We start from the raw sequence: 23,612 nt of genomic DNA on the forward strand, positions 1-23,612 counted from the left end.
GATCTATGCATTCTTGTAGGTGCTCATAGAGTGCATTAGTAAAGGATTTTGCAGCTTGGATAGCGTTATCCTTTAGCATGGGGGCTTTGAAACTTCCCACCTCTGTCTTAAGTAACATGAAGTTTGCTTTTGAAAAGTTTTTCACAGTAGTTTCTTTGACCAGGGGTAGTGGCGGAATGTGGATATCCAGAGTGATTAGTTTATGGTCAGATCTAACCAATGAAGGGTTGACATCTGGTGTGGAACACCGGTCACCCATGCTGGTGATGACCAGGTCCAATATGTTGTCACCTCTGGTGGGGGTGTTGACCAGTTGATCCAGGGCGTTTGAGTTTATAAATTCTAGGAAATGTTGGGCAAGGGAGTTTGTACTTGAGTTTTCCCAGTTAATGTTTGGGTAATTGAAATCACCCAATATCAGGGTGTTTGATAGGACCTTTATGTTTCTTAGTCTTTCCAGGAATGCAGAGTGGGGGTTCTGGGACATGGTGGGCGAGCTGTAGCAAGCTATAATTTGAATAGCAGTTTTGCCCGTTAGTTATACGTGGATGATCTCTGAAGCATTGTGCTGTGCGACTAACCTAGAGGTGTGGGTATCCTTGATGAATATGGATACTCCACTGCCTTTTGTATTTCGGTCCAGGTTTTGTGGCCGAAATGTATGGTACGAGTTGTAGCCTGGCAGTGCTGGGCTGCTCTCTGGAGCCTTAAACCAGGTTTCTGTTACTGCAGAGGAGTGCCTCAAGTGCGTGCATTTTGAGCTTTAGGCTTCTGGCACTGAGTAGCATTACCCTCAGTTTTTTGTTACTTGTGCTATTTACGCCGGTGGTTTTGTCTTTTGAGCCTTGCCTAAAAAAGGCACTATGGGGGTGGCAAGAGCCTTGGCCAGTATTCTAAAGCCTAAGGGTGACAGGTGCAAGCAGTCTCTAGCAAAGCAGCGTGGCTTGTCAAGCATGTCATCCCAGGCTGACAGACACTGGATCCCATTCATTTCTTTAGTTCACATATATATTATATTTAACATACATCAATGTATGCTATACGTTTTCATTTCTTTAGTTCACATATATATTTTATTTAACATGCACCAATGCATGCTATCTCATTTTAAGAATACGTTTTTTCTGTATGCAAGCATATATAGTGTTTATTGCATAACACTGTATTCTACCTCTCTGTTTAATTGTATGCTTCTCAAATGTTGTATATTTTTGTGTTTCTACAGGCCAAAACTGAAAATGTTCAGTAGTAATCAATGTTATTCCCGTTAACAAATTCAGCAACTAAGGTACTAACACAACTAAACATACCTGACCTAATCAGGAATTTCACCAACTTTACCTTAAAATTTTCTCCAAGTTCATTTTCTAGATTCTGTATTTGAAAAAATACATACTGCTTATACCATGCAGGAGTCTATGTACATTGTAATACAACAAAACATACTTGTCCTAACCAAAAAATTTCACTAACTTTACCTTAGGTTTTTCTCCAAGTTCATTTTCTGGATACTGTACTTGAACAAGAATGTTGCAGAGTGGAATCCTGTAAAGATACTTATAGAAGTGTGCAGATACACACAAGTGCACAGACACACCCACATTTCTAAAAACTGGCAGTGAAGAAATTATTCTACGTTGTGCAACTTGTAAAGAAAGTTATGACATCTAGATCCAAGGTTACTGTTCCACTGTATTTGGTATTCAAACCTATCATGGAGTCCAAAGCTCCCTTTGGTGTGTACCTAACCAAGCACATCCAAACAACTGGAATGTCCACAGAGGTTACTCACTAAAACAATACAGGGAGTAAATATAGCATTCCATATACTATCTGCCTCAAAGCCCTATCCCTGTATGCCGTCTACTACAGGCTGCCGAAGGGAGATCCATGCCTGGCATGCAAGGCATCACAGGACCCCACTTTGATGGACCTCCTGCACATATGCAAAACAAACAGCAGCAGAATGTCCACTTTAAAGACAAACCTTGCCTGTGATATAAACAGGATCTGCTGGAGAGAGGTATGTATACTTTCTCTGAATGGCTCCCCATCCACGTGAAGCAGATTTCCTCCCTAACCTAGTTCAAGTGTAACTTGAACAACTGGAAGAAGAACAGGAAATGCATCTCTGGTTTGGCACCTATGTTTCTAATAAACACAGGCAGCCTGTAAATGGTTCATCTCCCAGGCCTCTGCTTACACTTCGCAATGGTGCCAAAACTTGTCAGAGATTTGGGATGCATTGCTAAGCTTAAAATGGCCCCATTGATCATTAGCCTAGTACACACCTATGAATCTATAAAAGTGGCAGTACCAGCACCATCATTTTATCTACCATTTTCATATGGAGGTTAACTTTTAGGTGTCATTCAGAAACTGCATCTACATAATAGCAAAGGGACAGGTTTCCTATCATAACTGAGACTTCAAAGGGTGAATACTGACACTTCAGGCAGTGAACTGTAATACAAATAGGAATATTCCCACACTCTGTTACAACTTTTAAGTTTTATGTGGGGGTTGGGGGGATTCACCCCCTTGCAACCTCAAAATAGTGGCTATATCCGCCCCACTCTTACTTCTTGCATACAGTAACTCTGAAAATGCCACACCTTGGAGCAGGGGAAATACTCTTGAGATATTGGACTTTGTCTATATTCCCCTCCTTTGCACTTGCTGTTCTGGAGTTCCAAGGATGACAGCTACTTCCCTCAGACTTTCAACAGGTACCCACAGAGGATAATTGGAGCCTTAGAGTTCACAAAGTCTGGAGTGCAATTCAAGGAGAATCTCTCTGACGTCTGGAGCACTTAGTGCTCTGTAAACTAATTATACCCACCCATGGCAGCTGTTCAGCAGGGTACAGATTATAGCAACCTGTCCAAACTGGTATGTTTCAGAGATCCAGTGGTGGTAGCATAAAACAGAATAGTTAGGGGTATCTATGCATAGGTAGTGGTCACCAAAATGATGTAATGTAAGGGATCCCAACAAATGGCACCAACACCAGCAGCATACGCCAGCATTCTGTCAACACACAAAGCATACAAACTATCAGGCTGTCCTCCTACTTCCATGACTAATACTGCAAACATTATGCAACATGTACATGGTAGAGAAAGGGTTTGTGTCGAACAAAAGCAGTACTTAATGCTGTATTGTATGTGACCAAGATGTGTGGCACTGGGAGGCACATCATGACTCACACTGCAACTGCACACTTAAATTAGCCAAATATCTACACGCTCTGCCTGCACGGTACTTATGTGGCAAGCCTGCTCACACACCTCACTGCCACTATCATACTGGGAGTTTCTGCAGCATGGAGAGAAGACCTCTTCTTCAAAGCAGTATCACCACGTGCACTGCTCATTTCACTAGGGCTTCTTCAAAGCAGTATCACCACGTGCACTGCTCATTTTACTAGGGCTTCTTCAAAGCAGTATCACCACGTGCACTGCTCATTTCACTAGGGCTTCTTCAAAGCAGTATCACCACATGCACTGCTCATTTCACTAGGGCTTCTTCAAAGCTGTATCACCATGTGCACTGCTCATTTCACCAGGGCTTCTCAATGCTGTCTTTGAATTACATTCATACATTTTCCATACTATACCTACGCCGTGTGCACAATGTTGTTGAATCCCACCATTATTTTTTTTTGGACTTTATGCCAGGAATCCATCAACATTTCTGCAGAATGTTTTTAATGAAGGCTGGACAGGAAGGCCAGTTAGGTTTGCCTAGTTGCAGGATTTAAAACCTTGTCTTCTGAAATATCAAGACCTAGTATTTTTCAGTATTATTGTTTTTTTTTTGTTTTTGTCAAATGCTTGAAATCATGTTGTGCACAAATGCATCTGGTTTAATAAATGGACAGTGACTACCTGGTATATTAGCTACTTGGAGTTGCTTATGCTCGTGAACTACAACTCTTGTTTTAATGGAATAAAATGATAACCACCAGTTCATCTTCCAAAGAAATCTCAAGAGTTCTTTCCTTAAATTTAGTTCTGCCTGTAGGTAGATGTTTGCAACAAACAAATGGCTCTGTAAAAGAAGCTGACATGAAGCTCAACAAATGCAATGGATCCTTAAAACAAAGCAAACACAAAAAAAAAATCTCATTCAAAAAGATGAGAATTGGGATGGGTCAAGTCTGTATTATAAATAATTATTTGCATATGCCGCACATACATTTACACATATGTAACTATACAGTTTTCATATTTTTCATACCAATACTGGCATCTCCCTTCTACAATGTGATAGGGTTTCACAAATCCACAGAGATGTCACAGCAGCAATGCTAATCACAAAGTACATTAATACACAGAACAATGCATTACTTTTAAATATTATACGGCAACAAAACTCTTTAATACATCATCGTGCCTACAATTATAAGTTTGTAATCATGTTATATAGTGTGTGCATGTCCATTTTTAATTCATCAAACTGTCACAACACTTATATGTACATTTATTCATTTATTTTACATTTGTTAACCAAGATAGTCCATCTGGGTGTGAGCCCATTTTTAGCAGAGGCCTGATGAGAAACGTTCCATAAAACAATACTTACATAGGCAATAACATAAAAGGAACAAATACAGTAATATTTTGAAGCAAGTATAAATATACATGTACAGTGAGGTCCTTGGAAGGGGACTTCAAACAGGCCACCGTGGTGTTCAAGAAGCCAGTAAGGTACAGCTAGGAGTGTCAATACAATGCAATGCCAGACTCAGCTACTCCTGTATCACTTTCTGTTGCATTATGAAGGACACAGTCTCTACTGCTGTTACTGTTTGAAGAGGAAGTGGCCAAGGTTTTTAACTCATCTTTCAGTAATCCATTAGGTAACTACTATTTTACATGGTGTATTTCATCTGCCAGCCCCCTCTAAAAATTTGCTATAAAGTTCATTGTCCACAAGGATATGGTGACAGCTCAAATCTGTTCATTGCTATGGGTTTTCTGTCTGGTAGACAAATGGGCTCTGCGGAGTAGGATCTTTATGTAAAGCTGTTGCAGAACCTGAGGTAACTGGTTTGGGAGTATCTATCTAAATATAACTTTCCATTGGGGGCCAAAAGATTTCATCACCCCTCTCTGGTACAGGAGCTACTATGTCTGGGTTTTCTCCTGCAGTTTTAGTAGCGTCCTTAAGGATGTTTACTAAGGGTGGTATCAATCAACAGGACTGCAGGGGGTAAAGGTGGCAGGGCCTGTGTCATGTCATGGAGTCAAAAGGTCAACCTTCTTTTGCTGCATCAGGAAATACTCACCAAATCTGCAGCCTTCAGTGAGAAAAGGAGGAGAACTGGACCATTCCTCTTCAAAGGCTTTCTATGGACAATTGCAATGTGTTTTGTTTTATTAAATCCTACAAAGGACCTTGGTGAAATCTTTGGCAGGGGGCATTTATGGCAAAGCCTGCCACCAAGGGAGCTCCTGAAGAGAACTACCTTCTACTTGGATCTGAAATTCCATATGGAATACATGTAAAGATGATTCAGACTGTAAAATAATGCTTAGATCTGTGGAAGTGATGTTGGTGTAATTGGCATCAGTGTTCTAGTACAGTGAAGGGCTTGGTGCCAGAAATTATAGTGTTGGTTCTGATGCTAGAGTACACAACTGTGCAGTAAGCAATGCCAGGATCACCAGCATAAAACTACTGACACCAGTGCTGACAAGGGTTCCAGTATTACCAATGACTGAAAATATCAACCCGGAAAAGGGCATTAAATTCAAGAATATTTAGGGCCACAATAATGGAAATCCAGACACCAACAATTGCAAAACTAGAGTTTGATGAACAGAAATTGTTGCTACTGGTGCCAAAGATAAAGCAGCTCTCAGTGGGAAAAACTTCCATGGCATTCCACTTTTGATGGGAAACTATTTAAGGCAGGAGATCCGAAGTTTTCTCCAAATCTCTTCAGCCATTTGCTAACATCCAGACCATGGCAAAATGGAGAGCAAAGGGGCCTTGATTTACCTGGCTTGATATAAACTTAAGGGGACTGAATAGTACAGACTCCTGGATTGACAGACTCTACTATAAATTACTGTTAAATGTTGCACTGTTCTGTAGATGAGAAATTCCTGAACTAAGCAATTTGGACGAGACGGCTCTGTATTTCTCAGTCTTTATTTAACTATTCTGTTACAATAACGGCAAATGAGGGAAGAACCATTTTTATACTGGGTAGTTTTAAGCATTATTTTTTTAATAAGGTTACTAGCTATACAACCCTGCACTACTGATGAGCCTGAAGGCTGTTCAGAATGCTTTTCTGTCTGAACTGCAGACAATATTTTTGACACTAGAGAGCAAACAGGCAAGTGCATCCATCACATAGCTGGATTACTCCCCCAGGCAAATGGGGTAATAAAGATTGCAGCAGTAGCATAATGCATTCATCATGAAGCTGGATTAATCCCCAAGCAAATGGGGTTAGAAAGGTTGTGCAGTAGTACAAACAACGCGTGTGCCCATTGGTGGGTGGGACTGATCCAACTCAGGTACACTTTCTAAATACGGATTGAGATACCTCATGGAAAAATGGCCTAGGGCCAATGTTGAAGAAAGTAGTGTGTGACAAGAAAGTGAAAGCAAAATTGATTTAATGATTGAAAAGAAGAGAGATGAAACCAAAAACGAAAACTGTTAAATTCACACAGAGAAATGATCAGTCTGAGCAATAAATCAGCAGAGCGGCACAAGACCATTTTTCTCTGATCATTCCTGATGTGCAACAAGACAAAAGTGGAGAGTGAGATGGGTAATGCACTATGGGAAATATGAGGTTTCCTGCCCACCTAGGAAAGTTTTTATCTGACAAGCAATCCTAATGCCTGCACATCACATCAATCTTAAAGGTTACCAAAGATGGACCTCTTCTTGTTAAATCAAAAGTTTCCAAAAAGCCTTTCCTTAAATGCATAGTGTTCTTTGCAGCACCATGCCACTTAAAATATAAGGTAGAACAAACAAGTGGTATTACAATAATACTAGTGTACCTGATGTGGAGGACGGGTCTCACCCTGGAAGATGAAGAGGGATGTGTAACTATAGAAGCAAGCATCAATAAATGTTTCTGGTGTTTGGAATTAAACAATCTCCTCTATAACCCTCAGTTATGTTCAACCACTAGGTATCTTATGAAAGTATCTTAAAAGGATTAACACTGAGCCCTTCTTACATGCTTTACAGCTATGCAAATTGGAAAATTGTTACCAACAGTAGAAAGTACACTTACTACATAAAGTCTCATGCTTCTAATTAGCTTTGATTGTTACTGTTACACTCATGTCCCCCACCTATGCTTACAAACATGTGAAAATCACGCTACAGAAACTTTCATTCTCTCCAACATTTTTCCATACATTTCCTAAATATATACAACATGTATAGGATGACTGATCACATCAGTTTCAAGATAATCAGTTTTGCATCAAGAAGTTGGCAATATAGAACTTTAGTCTTAGGAATCTTAGGCCCCCACTAGATTAAGCAACATCTTTGACCTGGTTATTACTAACATGGGTGACCGTTGCTCTACAGCAATAGTCAGTCCCTCTCTGGTCAAATCTGACCATGAACTAATCGGCATGGAAATGCAAGTCTCACCCACACCCGCAGGCAAAGGTAACCACCTTGAAAAACTTCTCCAAACTGATTTTGGACTCCTAAAAACAGAAGTGGCTAACTACACAGCACCCATGCTAATGGAAAATAGCTGCAGGACTGCCAAATCATACACCAATGCACTGTACGAAGATGTACATAAAATGCAGGGAACTAGCCACACCCAACAGACCCAAGATGCTCTCCTCCAAAAAAAGGAAGCCAATCTGGTGGTCCCCAGCCATTAATAAACTCTACAACAGAAGGAAGAAACTGTTGCAGAAAAAGGTGAAGTCCCAAGACTGGAACAACTCTCTTATTAGCCTCAACAAAAAGTTAATATCCCTCATCAAATCCTCTAAAGCCAGCTATGAAGGCAGAATTGTGGCAGACACTAAAACAATCACAAAGTATTCTATAGCTATATCAAGAACCTCCAGGGCAATACCCAGATTTTCTCCAAATTACTACACAATGGTACCTCCTATACTGAGCCAACAGATATCGCCAACATACTAGCTGACAGATTCACTGCCAACTTTACCCCCCCCCTCCAAAGGGCCAATCACAATACTGGAAGAATGCCAGGTACCCCGCATTACTGCAGCACAGGTCAAAGTTGCATTGTTCAAGGCCAAGAATGCAGATTTCGATGGAACCTGATAATATCCCAGGCTGTGTTCATAGGTTCATAGATTAGTACTAGGCTATTTGCCCTTGTGGGCCATTTTAAGTCTAGCCAAGTACCCCATGTGAGAATCGATCCCTGCACCTTGTGTCTGCAAGGTAAACACCTCAACCATTCTGCCATCCTCCCACCCCTGAACTAGAAAGTGAACTGGCATCACATCTGTGTGCCCTGTTAAGTTACAGCCTCACCTCAGGCTTTGTCCCTACCAAATGGTGCACTGCTACAGCCATTGCTCTCCATAAAGGGGGAGAGACTACAAACCCTGGGAATTATCGCCCCATTAGCCTGACAAGTCTGATATGTAAAGCTATGGAGCACATCATCATGGACCTTATTAACAAAGCTATAGGAAATCTCCAAACTCTAGACTCCACGCAATTTGGCTTTGTAAAAGGGAGATCATGGCTGCTCAAACTGGTTTACTTCTTTGAGTCAGTCAAATGAAGTGTGGATGAAGGTAAGGCAGTGTATACAGCCTACCTCGATCTGGCCAAGGCCTTTGATACAATTCCTCACTCAGGAATTATTGATAAACTCCCCAAACTAGGCATCAATCCCTATATCACTAGGCGGGTTGCAAATTGGCTAACAAATAGAACACACAGTATGAAAGTAGCAGACTCCAAGTCAGACTGCCAACCAGTCACGAGTGGAGTCCCATAATTATCGGTCCTGGGTCCTCTCCAGTTCAACATCTACTTCTCAGAAGTCCAGGCCAACACAATGGGACTCTGGCTGACCAAGTTCACAGATGACTGCAAGCTGGGAGCCATTATTAACTCCCCAAGTGATGCAGACATCCTACAGAAAGGCCTCACTGAGACCAATGACTGCTGTTGAAACCATGGCCTTAAGCTTAACTCCAAAAAAATACATCGCCATCTCCTTTGGTAAAACGTAGTTCCCACTAATTACCGCATCAATGGGAGCCCACTGAACACTGAAGGTGTTATAAGAGATCTAAGGACGCAGGTTGATAGCAACCTCTCCTTCGATTATCATATTGCCACTTTGGTCAGAGTCCTTCTATGTGGTACATCTCACTACTAAGGGTTTTGCATCCAGGAAGAAAGAGGTCATAGTCTCTGTCTACTCTTCCCTCATTAGACCAATCATATAATATAATGCCCCATTTGGCATGTACCTCACTAGACAGCTGCAACAGCTGGACAGGCCACAGAAGTACCTCACAAAAAGGATCCTAGGCATTAAACACATGTCCTACATGGAAAGAGTCCAGCTATTCTCTGTCTCATATTGCCTACTTAGAGGCGATCACTGCTTGACTTACAAAGCCATGTCTGACCCAGCTCTGTTAGAAATGCTACATCTAAAGATATCTCAGTCCCCCGCACCACATGCAACAGAGACCTCAACCTCATTAGCACAATGAAGAGAACATACTGGAGGGACAGGTTCCTCACTCAGAGACTGCCCATGCTCTGGAATATACTTCCCATACACAGCACCTCACTGTCTCTCCAAGAGAAATCCTGATGAGTGGATGGGCAATAGAAAGTTCACCCTGGGGATTACTCCAGTGGCTCTACTTGATAGAGGCACTGGGAACTAACGTTGGGCGGTACAATGTCAGGGCACTTCTATGGGCTAGGCTTCTAAATGTTCCAGGGCCATTAGCCTAGTACACACCTATGAACCTATACATCAGGGTTTCAAGACACAAGGATTATGAAGGTATTAAGGCATGTTAGCAAGGTACAGTTTCTGCAATAGCATCTAACAGCTTAGGAAAAAATGCAAGTATACCTCTGTGGGTCGGTGTAATCCACTTTCTGAATCACGCAACAATCCATCCTTTGGATGAGATGTTAAGCAGAGGACTCGTCTGCCCCAGTTGGTGGTAGTGCTGGTGTATGGAAAAGATTCCAAAACCTTGTTGGCCTGGCCAAGATTCCTCTACTCAGTATGAATACCACCTCAGTTCTCCCCTAAAAGAGGCTAGTTACCTAGTGGGACTAAAATGGTCACCAAAGTGTAAATAATACTGATGGATTTACTGCACATCAGCAAATCAAATGGCATCAGAAATACTTGGTCTAGGGATCTAAACCCTCTTCTGCAACAGAATGGTTTGGAGAGGCAGGCATCTCCCGCCAAGGATACCACTACTGACTCCCCATCCACACAAAACAAAGTTCATCCCTGTCCATATTCAAGTTCATCTTGGATCTATGGATGGGAAACAGAAAATGTGCCCTAGGACTGCCCCCTGTACTACTTACAGACAGAGGCAGCTCCTAAATGCTTTATCCCATGCATGGATCCCCTGAAATTATCTACGGTATGATCTCAATTATTCTCATTAGGGGAAATATACATTTATTGACTATGAGATTGGTAAGGTCAGTCGCTAATCAAATGGGATAAATTCATTAGAGCACAAAAAGGGAAATTGGATAGGCTTAAAATAGTCTGCAAGGGCAGCTAGCCTAATACTACTTATAAATAAAATAAGTAAATAAAAAAATACAGGTGTGAGCTCACTGTACAAGTCAGTGAATTGCAACTGTATACATTTTGTCTTGCACTATCAACAATTTAGCCTCCTGAGGTAAGCAGTGAAAGAAGGTTGGGTAACCATCACAGATATGAAGTTTTGTTGTTTTTTTTTCTGCAAATAGTACACAAATACAAAAAAAACAGTTGCACTGTCTGGTTGGGATTCTATAACTTAACTATAAGTTTTACAATAAAACCACAGAATTGCATGCTAATTTGTGCATTAATATGTAATTAATAATTTGCAAGGAAGCCTATGCACACTAATTTGGTTTGAATCAATTAACTGTTGAAACAAGAGGCGGACTCCAACAGCAAGCTTATCTGAGCATACTATCACTGGAATAATAGGCTCAGTAAACTTTTTATTTATTTATTTATTGGAGGAGGTGTCTGCTTATTAATTACAATGCAAAACATTTCTGTGGACATCACAAAAACACTGACGTTATCACTTGCTTACATTACTAAGATAAGACCTATGCACCTTAGTGCAATTTTATGCAACTAAGGTGAAACATTTACTTTGCACACATTCTGAACTGCGGAAAAAAAAAAAAACACGCATAAGAGTGCTTGTACTCAAACACACAAGCATTAAGAAATAAAAAAAGTTTTTTTTTTCTTTTGTGATTTGAGAAACTATTGCATATTTGCTTCTGAATGTATTGGAACAACTGCAAAGATAAGTGAAGATTTTTTATCTCTGTTTTTAAGTTAAAATTAACAGTCTGTATCTGTTTTGGCCAAGGTCTTTAAGACACCATTAGAAAATCTAGAAAATAACTAACTATACTGCCTTTTATCATTTAAGTGGTCCAACAGTTTGTATAAATCCTAGTTTGTTTCTTAAGTGCTGCTGAGTAACAGTCAGACTAGCTCAAAACTTGCACTGAACTAAGTGGCTTATTTTTGCACTGTCCCTCACATCTGTAGTCACATTCTTAAACCCAGTGTAGCTGTTGTAGTTGGCCCCGTATGATAATCTGACAACATCATTCCCCTCCCTCTCCTTATTTACTGGTTGCTGTGAGCAAGTACTTCAATATTATTTTGTAAAGACTCTCCCCTTAAGCTACTTAAATACATTGTATCCCTTACAGGCAGAACAGAGAGCCTATTCTTTTTATCTTGGTGGCTCTTGTGTTGTCTCCCTTGCAATAAGTTTGTATTTGGTAGCCCCTTCAGTCTCATCTTATGCTTATACTAGAGGGACCTACAGGGCCAAAGTGGGAAGCTCCTCCCACTTTGATAACACTTTCTTTACTCCTCTAAATACCCAACTGGACAAAATGGAAGGTTGGCCTGCTAGTTTCACCAATGTCAGCCTGAGACAGGCTACAAACTACCCTATGCTCACAGATAATGCACTTGTACTAAACACCATTAATTCCATCTGCGAGAGGTGTACATACCTAATTAATCTGGTGGCTGCCCTCTCACCTACAAATGTAGTCTGTGCGCTACATACATCACCTCCACGATATTTCCATAATGACAGCAACAGGTCTTACACAGGCTTTAAAATAAATCACTTCCAGATCCTCCTAGAATAAGATCAGGTCTCAGAGCAAAATCAGGTCACTCATTCACTTCATGCATATAAAAGAGTCACATGGAACAAAAACATTCCAAACCTATCACTTTGAACAGCAGCTGCAAGAGAAATGCTTTAGTGATGGTGTGCCTGATAACAGCGCCACTTAACTCATCACTTACAAAGCTAGGCAATGACATGATTACCGGGAGTTGCCATGTCTCTTTATATAGCACTCAAGGATCTATGTCAATATATGGGGTTTTTAGGGTACTTGTAATGTCAAAGATCCTGGTGTTTGAAAAACAACACCCTGTAATCCTGTAAGTAAGTGGAGTACTTCTAGTACTGTAGGTACTAGAGTAATACTTACAGTAATAGAAAATACCAGACGTTAGTTCTGTAGTTGAGAAAGGCATATGGAGAAACACCATTTGTTTAAAATTTAACAGAGAAAAAATAACTTTGGTTCAAGTAGCACAAAAGTAGCTCCCAGAATGAATAGTCGTCAGTTAAATTCTTAACGGCAAGATGGAGAAGTGTCATGAAGAATCAGAGATGCAGTAGAAAGTGTTCATACAACTAACAAACTCTAAAGGTAGTATTAACTGGAAAAGAAGTCAGGCACATGAGAATAAACTGCATAAACCTGACTTTCAAATACCATTATGTTAGATGCTTGGATGGGTGACTATTAAATATGATAGTTTTAAGAAATATGAGCAGGAGGAGTAATTCCATTACTGCAAGGCATACTTGTGGATTATCTTCTCCAGAATCACAATCTTCAGTGAAAAAAATATACCCAAGGGATGGCTCTCTTATTAGCATGGTACTTTCCCAAAATGTATGTAATGTTCTATTGAGCCAGATGTAATCAAAAGGTTTACTACAAGGAAGGACTGTTGCACGTACAAATGTGTATATACCACAAAAAATGGAACTAGGGTGAGATTTTTTGGGGGAAGATATTTCTTTATCATTGTAGTAATAAGCGTGTTATTTTTTGAAGGTAAGTGTTTTATGTAAAACGTTATGCAATGCATATGAACCAGGGACAGCTGTTAAAATTAATCAGGAAAATGGCATGGCAGTGTGCTACATCATACAACGCAGGGCAGAAAGGGACTGCCTACAAAGTTGGACTTTTCATTTCCAAAACACATTACATGTGCATGTGCACACATATCAGTGTGCATCCTGCAATGGTCTAGTACCCCAGCCATGATTAGCTTCAAAGTTTTGCTCCCACTGAGTGGGAGGCTCTGGCACTCCTAATGCCATGGTATCAAGTAAGTGGAAAATCACAGAATGGATTCATTTTATGGAAAAAAAAAAACTGAACTAGTGCTGATACACAAATAGAAACATAATAAAAGGAAAACTATGACACATTCTTTTACAAGGTTTAATACAAGGTAGGTACATTAGACAACAGAATGGTGAAGGGAAAGAGGAGATGAAAAGAAATTCTACAAGTAGCATGAATGCTAAACCATAGCCATACATTCATTTAACATAGAAATTATCACTTTTGGCAGGTTTTGAAGAGTAGTTGTATTATCAAAGGTTCATACAAGAAGTAGGTTGCCTGCATAAACTAATATTTATGTGGTATAAGTGAAAGGCAGTTGATGTCCAGATGCAGGACCACTGCGACTATCTGTGCACACGTGTAAACAACCACAAATACCTATTTGGTGAAACTGAAGACTCAGGTGAGACCACAACTGACATGGATTGTCTCAGACTCAACATGCAGACACCTCCTGGACTCCTTTGCGATTTTCAAGCGGAGGTAGGCATCCTGGAGATTCAAAGTGTGCATACATCTTCTGCTAGTCAGTGAAAGATTGACTGCATAGAGATCACTGGAAAAAATCTTCATTTGAGATGAATGAGTTTAGGCAGCTAAGATCCAAAAAAAAAAAAAAAAAAAAAAAAAAGAGGCCTGAAGTCTGTTAACCTTTTCTAGCATTAGAAAAGAACCATGCAGGTCTGGCGGAACCTCATGGATTTTTTTTTTTAAGAAACTAAAGAGGTGGGACATCTGACTGAGGGATGTGGAAAGAGGGCAGAAAAAAGGGCATCTTGCAATCCCTACACATGTTTGTCCTCATCCATCTGCTTGTGGTTATTTTCCACACTGAAAGGTTCAGGGGAAATAACCCCATCTGTTTCAAGAGGGCAGCAGCTAAGCAAGCCGAAAAGGCTACTGCTGCTGGCCATGTGTACATGTGCCTAAGCTACCAAACAACTGCTGAAATACTTTGTCACAGGGATCACACCCCCATTGGAAATTGATTATTATGATTCTTTTCACAGTGGTTTCTATTTTGCTACAGCATATACCTGACCCACATTAGATTAGAACTGCTCTGCATTTTAGCAAATGTTGTTGTTGTGTCTTTCGGCTTTTCCCGGTTAGGGGTCGTCACAGCGGAACTCTGGTCTGCTAATGATTGGCAGTAGATTTTTACGTGCAGAGTTGCCAGCCCTGACGCACAACCTTCAATGAAGGTACGCCCATTCACGCATGTCTCCACACAGAAGATGCTCTAGCTGAGACTCGAACAGGACAACGTCTTACTGTGAGGAGACAACACTACCACAGCACCACCACCACCTCAGTTTGCATTTTAGCAAATGTCTTTGGCTGAAATTCCAGCCAACAGCAATGAGCACCTTACCCTCCTTTTCTATATTTAATATACATGGTTTCATCTGATCTCCAAACAAAACTGGTCTTCAAACACAGTGTTCCTGAAAGTTGCTTTGGCAACACTGGTCAAGAGGACCTACACGTGCAAGCAAAGAGCTCTGCCAGATCCATTAGCCCAGGTGGATATTTCAGGAGCATTACAGAGTACATATACCATAAGATTTGGTATGGCAAATAAGAATGCTGGCTTGGACTCAACACAGCCATAAATCCTGAGATGACTCTAGCCAGATTCCCAACCACTGAAACAAAAGGTTCTGCACGGACAGCAGGGGATTCAAGATCTGCACTCAAGTTTCAAGGCTGAGAACTAAAGGAGGAGGCTGCATCAGGGCTGACAGCATAAACATCAGAAAGGTTGTCAAGAGTCAGTGACATCAAAGTCAGCACGGTTTGTATAGAGACCACAAAAGACAAGCTCAACATAGAAATGCTGGCGATCACAGACAATCTTTGTTAGGAGTAACAGAAGGCCTTTATAAACGTATCATAATTAAAATAAAATTTTACAAGGTGGGACCTTGCCTTTTCACAGACAGTCTTAGCATTCAGGACTCCAGTATTATGACATCAACCTTAGCAAGTGTAGAATCAGCAACTACACAGGGAGTGACAGAAGTAGACTGTAAAATTACTGGGAAGGTAGAATTCTCCACAACCTTTGCAGCAAAAGGAGATGCAGATTTTTCAATTAAGTTAGAGGTTCCCATCAAATTATTCACTCTTACAGTGCCTTCTAATGTATTTATACTTGGCACCCATAGCTCCATATGGCATCCTTATATCGTCTGGTGCTGTCACCCTTAATCAAGTGACTATAACAAACAAAATGGCACAATCTAGAGTGCACTTCAGTGAAGATCTTAACCATTTTTTTTAATTATTTATTATGCTTTCATAGTTATGTCAACATGTACATAACTGTGTGAACTACCTGTTATTAAGCAGGGTAGTGTGAAATATCGGGTCTACCTGACAACACCAAAAGCTGACAACGCCCACGATGAAAACACAGACACCAGAAGATCGAAAACTGAGATGACCGACGGATGAAAACCCCGACGCTGAGAACACCGGCATGTGAAAAGGCTGTGTAAGTATGCGGTAGTGACGGACGTTAGGGTGCGAGTAAGGTAAGTGTGCAAAATTGATGGACTCTAGGGATAGGGGTGGGTTAAGTGAGTTAGGGTTAGGGTGTGGGTTAGGTGAGTGTGCGATAGTGAGTCTTGAGGGTTATTTTTTTTTATTTTTTTTTTATTTAACATTTGTTTACCGGGAATGTCCGACTAGGTTCCACAGAGCCTGTTTTCAGAGGAGGCCTGGGGAGAAATGCTCCAGATGCATGTCTTTGCGGGTTAAGTGAGTTAGGGTTAGGGCGCGGGTTAGGTGAGTGTGTGACAAGTGACAGAACTTAGGGTTAGGGTTAAGGTTATAGATAGTTGTGTATGTAAGGTTTAGTGTGGGTTTGTAAGGATTTTGGTGTGCTTGTGTTGTGTGTGTGCTTTTTGGACAGGGGATTTGTTTTGTTTGTTGATTGTCGGGATTGTGGTGTGTCGGGCATGTGAGGTTTCATGTTTGTGAACTTTCGGTTATGTGGTGTTGGTGATTTCGTTGTCTGTGTTGTAGTGCGTCAGTGTTGTCAGGTAGATCCGAAATATCATGGGGGATATAGAAAAGTGCTGCATCTCGATCAATGTACAAATTATACAGTAGAGAAACTGGTACTTTTAGTAACATTTACGAAATATTCATTATTTCTACAATTTCATCAATACTGCACAATTCAATTAACTTAATGAGCTGTTACAGGTGGACAGTTAGCATCATAGATGATGCGGAGGCAAACTCAGATGCCCAAGTCATACAGTCTGAGACATACAAAGTATTGTTTTGAGCAATAATTAATGAGTACACCAAATCCCTTTTTATACAACTTTAAATATCTCCAAAAAGCAGCCAGAAAGAAACTGCTTGCCATCATATACAAAGATTTAAGTACAGCTAGCAGAAGTGCTGCTGATACTATGGCTCTAGGGTGAATGGTTTCCGAGATATGAAAAGTTGTTTGTGAAAGTCTAGAGGAAAATGCCTGAATGTTTCGCATGACATTATACTAATGGACTGATGTGAAGTCTTTGATTGCATGGATTTGTAACTAAGATCATCAATTTTTACAGAATATTGCTGTTCATACTTTTTAAACTTCATAGGCAGTTTACTAGATATTTATATTTCTTTCTTTCATTCTTTAGTTCATGTTTTTAACCTGCCTTTCAAAAACTGTTCACTAATGTAAGGATGTCTGCAGGCTGCTGTGTGTCAATCCACATTTGATAGGTTTGAATGAATTAACTGCAGGTCCTACATTCTTCAACGCCACCTCAGACAGAGGATAGTAGATACAGCACAGTAGGTTTCACAGATGTCAGTAAAGATTCATCAGACTGTTTTGTAGGCTTCAGGGCAGATGGTATATTCCTAACTAAGAGGTCAGCTGTACCGAGTTAGTCACGACCTTTCAGGGTGGAGGTAATGGGCTGTCCAGGATTTCTTACTAAAATACAACTGTAACCTGTCCTTTCTGTGACGGAGTATGAAAATGGAAAGCTTTAAAACAATTTCACACATGGAAGGGATACGTCTCTCCTCTAGCCAAATTAGTTACACAGTTCTCTTCTCATGTTTGTCCTGCGGTGGATTTCCACTCCACAGGAACACCTACTGAATATCCATGGTCTGTAGTAATAAAGGTCGGCCACCCAGAAATAGTAAGAAATAGCAAACAACTTCAGCACTGGCAAACATGCAAGTTCCTCCAATACCAAGATGAAGGAATAACTTTAAACTTCAGAAACAGTTAAACACTTATAGGTTCATATGTAGGTACTAGGCTATCTGCCTAAGGGTATTTATAAGCCTAGCCAGAGTGTGTCAGCTTTTGCCGCCCCATTGATTAATTAACTGATCCTCTGTCAAGCAGAGCCAATGAAGTGATCCCAGGGGTGTATTTTCTGTTACCCATCCACTCGTCAAGGTTTCTCTTGAAGAGCATTAGTGAGGGGCTCTGCCTGATGTAATTTGGAGGAATCTATCCCTCCAGCATGTTCTATTTAGTGTTGTGGCGAGGTTTAGCTCACTAGAGCATGTGGCTCGCAGTGACTTGGATTTCTTTAGGTGGAGCATGTCCATCAATTCTGAGTTGGACGTGGCTTTGTAAGTCAGGCAGAGATCTCCTTTGAGTAAGCGATATGCCAGAGTTCAGCTGGAGTATTTTCAGTTGGGCTGCATTGGACATATGTTGGAGACCAGTAATCCTCTTGGTGAGGTACTTTTATGGTCTTTCCAGCTGTTGGAAGTGTCTTGTGAGGTACATCCCAAATGGGGCATTGTACTCTATGATGGGTCTAATGAGTGATGAGTAGAGGGGCACTATAACCTCTTTATTTCGAGATATGAACCCTTTAGTAATTAGATGGGCCACACAGAAGGATTTCCTGACTACTTTGGCAATATGATTGTCAAAGGAGAGATTGCCATTTACCTGGGTCCCCAGATCTCTTATTACCTCTTCTGTATTAAGGGGGCCACCACCTATGTGGTAATTCGTGGGTATTTTGTTTTTCCCAAATGGGATGACTATGCATTTTTTGGCATTTAGCTTGAGACCATGACTTTGACACCAGGTGTCCGTCTCAGTAAGGCCCTTTTGGAGAAAGGCCGGAGAGTCAATTATGGCTCCTAGTTTGCAGTCATTTGCGAACTTGGGTTAGCCATAGTCCTCTTGTGTTTGCCTGTACTTCTGAGAAGTATTTGCTGAACAATAGGGGTCCCTGGACCGAGCCTTGCGGGACACCACTTGTGACTGATTTAGAGTCTGACCTGGAAACTGCTATTCTTACCGTGCGAGTTCTGTCTGCAAGCGAGATGGCAACCCATCTAGTGATGTAGGGGTTTATGTTCAGGCTGGTGAGTTTTTCTGTAAAACCTGAGTGGGTAATGGTGTCAAAAGCCTTGGCGAGGTCAAGGTAGGCTGTTTGAACCACCTTTCCCTCATCTATGGTCTTGGTGACTGTCTCGAAGAGGTCAACCAGGTTTAGTAGGCATGATCTGCCCTTAAAGCCGAACTGGGTCGGGTCAAGTGTTTGGAGGTTCCCAATGTCTTTGTTAATGAGTTCCATGATGATGCGCTCCATAGCCTTGCAGACCAGGCTAGTCAGGCTTATGGGGTGATAGTTACCAGGGTGTTAGAAAAATATGTATTAGTAATATGCATGCTTAGTGCATTCGAGGTTTAAAAAGGTTAACACATTTATTCTGTTCACACTGCATGAATCTGCGCGAGCTACTCAAGACATTCCAGTCCTGTTATGTCATAAAAATATGTGCAGCTATGATCTGGTTATGCTTTGTAAATTAACAGGAAAGCATTTGATTTCTGCAACTATCATGAAAATAATAATAGAGGTTTCATTTCTACTAATGCCATGAGACTTAAACAAAGAGTTATTGATTTTCTGCTTATGCCGAGAGAAAGTACACAGCTGCAGAAGCTATTGATAATGAAAACAAAGGCTGCTTGAAACTATAAACCGTAGTCAGCATTACTTGTACCTAAGCTAGAAATGTACCTTGAAATGTAACACATATATATTAGAACTGCACAAGTGAAGAGAAAGTTTGTAGTGGGCTAAAAATAAGCCCCAAGGCCAGGTTGTTTTTCTCAAATGTTTTTCATAAATCCAGTCATGTCAGCAGGAAATCCAAGTAACATTTTCTATGTAACACATAGTGAGTTTTAAATCTGAACATGTCAGCAGGAAATCTAAGTAACATTTTCTGTAGAATAATACAGAAAGCTGTGTCTAACTAAGTCAACCATAGAAAAGTAGCATTTCATAGAACTGTATAAAAGAAGCATACTGCTTACTAGTAATTTAGACAAAAACCTGTATCTGCATGTTTTGTCTCCTTGCTGCAAGTAATAAAGGGTGCCATACTTGAACCTTACGTGAATTGGTCTTTTGAAGTTTTTTCCTTTGACACAGGGTCAGTTGTGCCCCCTCCTTTGTGGAGAGTAATAACCCTTGCTGTGCACCATTCTATGGGCACGTAGCCTTTGGAGAGGCTAAGGTTGAAGAGCCTGTTTAGGTAGGGGGTTAGTTTTTTCTGTAATTTGTGCAAGACACAGCCTGGGACACCATCTGGTCCCACGCTGTGTTTTTGGCTTTTGAAAGGATTCTGACTTCAGCAAAGACATAAATGTTATATAAATTCTGCTTAACAGGAAAAGGCAACAGTAACAATACAATTTTTTTCAGAAAAATTTTACATATGGCAAAAGTGAGTAACGGAAAACACTATTTTAAAGATAAACTGCAACTAATCTAAAAGAAAGCTTAAAGAAAAGAAAAAAAAAACAAAAGCAGCCGAAAAGTAGGCAAAATTTAATGTATTAAGGTGGGTCCAACACTCTAAATTTAAATTTTGAGAAGAAAACGTGAAAGTCACTAAACAAGACAACAGAAAAAGAAGATGATGCAGCTTTTCTGAAAACACAGACACAAGAAAAGAAATTACTCACAACCTTTTCAATATATGGATTTAGAAAAGTGCATCCAGGGGCCATCTAAAGATCGTTTGAGCACTTTACACAGCACCACAGACCTGGAAAGTATTGTGGTGCATTATGGGGTGGAGAAAATGTTTGGCAGCTTAGGAAAGTTTTGATTGCTGAGGGGTCCTAACGCCTGGGCCTTACAGATCATCAAATTGAAAGGTCTGTGTATTTTTTAAGTGTTGCAAATACATAACAACAAAAGGTGTTTGTTTATGCTTACATCTCTCCGTAGTTACATTAGTGTAATGAGTGAATTCATACAGACATGAAGGAAAACAAATCAAATTTTTGCATTAAAAATAGCTTTTCTCAAGCAGTAAATGAAGAAATTCTCTAACAGTATACTTCTAAGCACATTGTCCAGGTCTGCTACATCTAAACATAGTCCATTCTAAATGCATCCTGCAAACTTAAGATATCAGTGCATGTGACCCACTTACCTAGCTTAGCTTCTGTTTCTTGATATGAATAACGCACTCTTCATCCTGGTAAGTGCTTCCACGTACTGACAAAAGCTGTGGGTATGAGCGAGTAAGGCACTGTTGTTATACTGCTCCAGGAGTCTGAAATAGGATCATAGCAATCCAAAGTCTTGCATCTCTGGGTGCCAAAGTAACCTCCTACAACATAAAGTTTATTACCACATGCTACTGCATGGCAGCTCATTCGTTTGGAAGTCATATCCCCTACTCTAGTCCACTGGTTTGCTTCACAGTCATAGCGATAGGCTGATGCAGCTGTAAATTCGGTGTCTCCACCCATGATGAAAATCTGACTTCCTAAAGCTGCAGCAGCTGTATATCTCCAAGCCTGAGGACACTCTGCTTCAACAGTCCAACAGTTTTCCACTGGATTATAGCACTGAACTGATGCTTTGTCCTGATGCATTGTTGTGCCTCCAAACACGAACAGTTTCAGCTTTGCACTTACTACTGCGGCATTACTGACACCATCCCTTAAAGTGGCCATCATCATCCACTTGTTAGTCAAGGGATCATATTTTTCTACTTGTTTCAGGGACACAGAAGGAGATGCAGGAAAACCCCCTGCTAAAGAAGTGTGGCCCCCAACTACATACAGGCAGTTTTCTAGTTCAGCAGAGCCATGTCCAAATCTGGCAATCAGCATTGGTGCAGCCTTGGACCATTCCTCATGGACTGTGTCATAAACCCAGACATCTTTAGAAACACCATTTTCTGACCCTCGACCACCTGTTACATAAACTTTGCAGCCAATGGCGCAGGCACTGAACTCTTTTCTAGGGCTTGGAAGGTCAGTTTTAGGGATGATTTCTTTTGCTTTGTGGTCAACCTGGTAAATCTTATCACACATAAATGTACGACCACCCAAGATAAAAAGTGTGTGACCCGTTTTCCGGGGTCTCGCACAAGGGCTTGTGACTATACCATCATTTTGCAGGATCTTCTGTTTGCACTGAATTGCCTCATCTACAATAAGTTTGCTTGTTTCATTAGACATGATCAGATCCTCAGATGCCACAGCCTCTGTGAGACACTCAGACTGCAGTAGAGCTAGACGGATATTCTTTAGAAGTTCTGGGAGATGCATCACTCTTTTCTCCAAGTCAAATTTGACCCACTGGATGATTGCATTGTAAACTATTTGTTCATCCTCTATTTCTAGCTCATCACTGGAAATCAGCTCAATGAGTTTATCTTTGGAGATGTCATCAAAATCTTCATTTTTGCACAAGGTTTCAAAGTTTAGAAGGCACATCCTCCAGGACATCTCATGAAGTCTTCTACATTGATGAGCATCTGACAGCAACAACATACCCAGGCAGTTGGAAGAGGAAAGATTTTTTTCCAGAAACTCAGCTGTAGCATCCCGAACATCATGAAACTGAAGCATATCACTAGCTTCGAGCAAAGATTCAGCATTTTCTTCACTTATGATTACCTTTGATGTGTATGCAAAATCCAAGAGAAGTTCCAAAACTTCAGGATGTATGCTGTCATGAAAATTAACATCACTGTCCAGGCTCTCACGTAAACCATTGCTGAACATTGCTTCAAAATACCTACTGCAGGCAGCCAACACAGCTCGATGGCAAGAGAAGGACCTATTCCCAGCCCATAAGGTGACATCTGTAAACATGCACTGCTTTCTCAAATTATTGAGGTGTGTTAGGACAATGTCTGGATGGGAGATTTTGTGAAAGAGGGAAATGTTCATGGAATCTGTGCTAGTCCTGGATTTGCGGTTTTCGTGAACACTAACAGACATGATTTATGGTTAATAATTCACTTGTTTCAAGCTAAACTGTAGAAAAATGGGGGAAAAAAAGACAAAATGTTATCAAATGCAACTGAAAACATTAAAAAGCTTCACAGCAAGAAACAGTCAATCTAGAACTAAACTACTGACTAAAAATAAAAGTTGCACTGCACCTCAAACATAAAAGGCTCCGATGTAACATCATCTCAGTAAATGAATCATATGAGGTCTGAATGCCTTACATTCTAAATTTATGAAGCATGATTCAGAAAAATCAAAGGATAGCAGAGTGCAGTGCCTTTAAATCTTACCATAATGGATTCGGGAAGAAATGCTCACGTCTTGTTTCTAAGGTATGCTACAGTTTAACAATGTTGAAAGGGTACAACAATGTCGACAGATTTAGGGTCTATGTCAGTTAATCGCCAAATGACATTGTCGAAAAACACATGGTTGAGACCTCATGCTTGACCATGCAGTCTGTCAACTGTTTTGACAGAGAACACTGTACAGTAGAGATCAGGGAATTTATCATTTCCCCCACTGTACTGTGATCTTGGAGTTGGTATACATAATTAGCAGGGGGTGTAGGAGGGCTTGCCTGCTGATTTTACTCCATTTTGTTGAATTTTTGATTTCCTTTTTT

General features: G+C 40.6%; 1 protein-coding gene across 1 annotated transcript in view; it reads right to left on the reverse strand.

The window, feature by feature from the left end:
* LOC122807269 (kelch-like protein 25) overlaps nt 1-23,612 on the reverse strand; it is a 425,726-nt gene that overhangs the window by 143,579 nt on the left and 258,535 nt on the right. Inside the window, exon 2 of the mRNA XM_044078371.1 lies at nt 21,169-23,011. Within this exon, the coding sequence (XP_043934306.1) occupies nt 21,209-22,975 (1,767 nt within the window). The 5' untranslated portion in view covers nt 22,976-23,011 and the 3' untranslated portion in view covers nt 21,169-21,208. The remainder of the gene's footprint in view (nt 1-21,168; nt 23,012-23,612) is intronic.

Source organism: Protopterus annectens, chromosome 7.part0, assembly GCF_019279795.1.
Source record: "Protopterus annectens isolate FY-2018-M chromosome 7.part0, PAN1.0, whole genome shotgun sequence".
Classification (NCBI taxonomy): Eukaryota; Metazoa; Chordata; order Ceratodontiformes; family Protopteridae; genus Protopterus; species Protopterus annectens.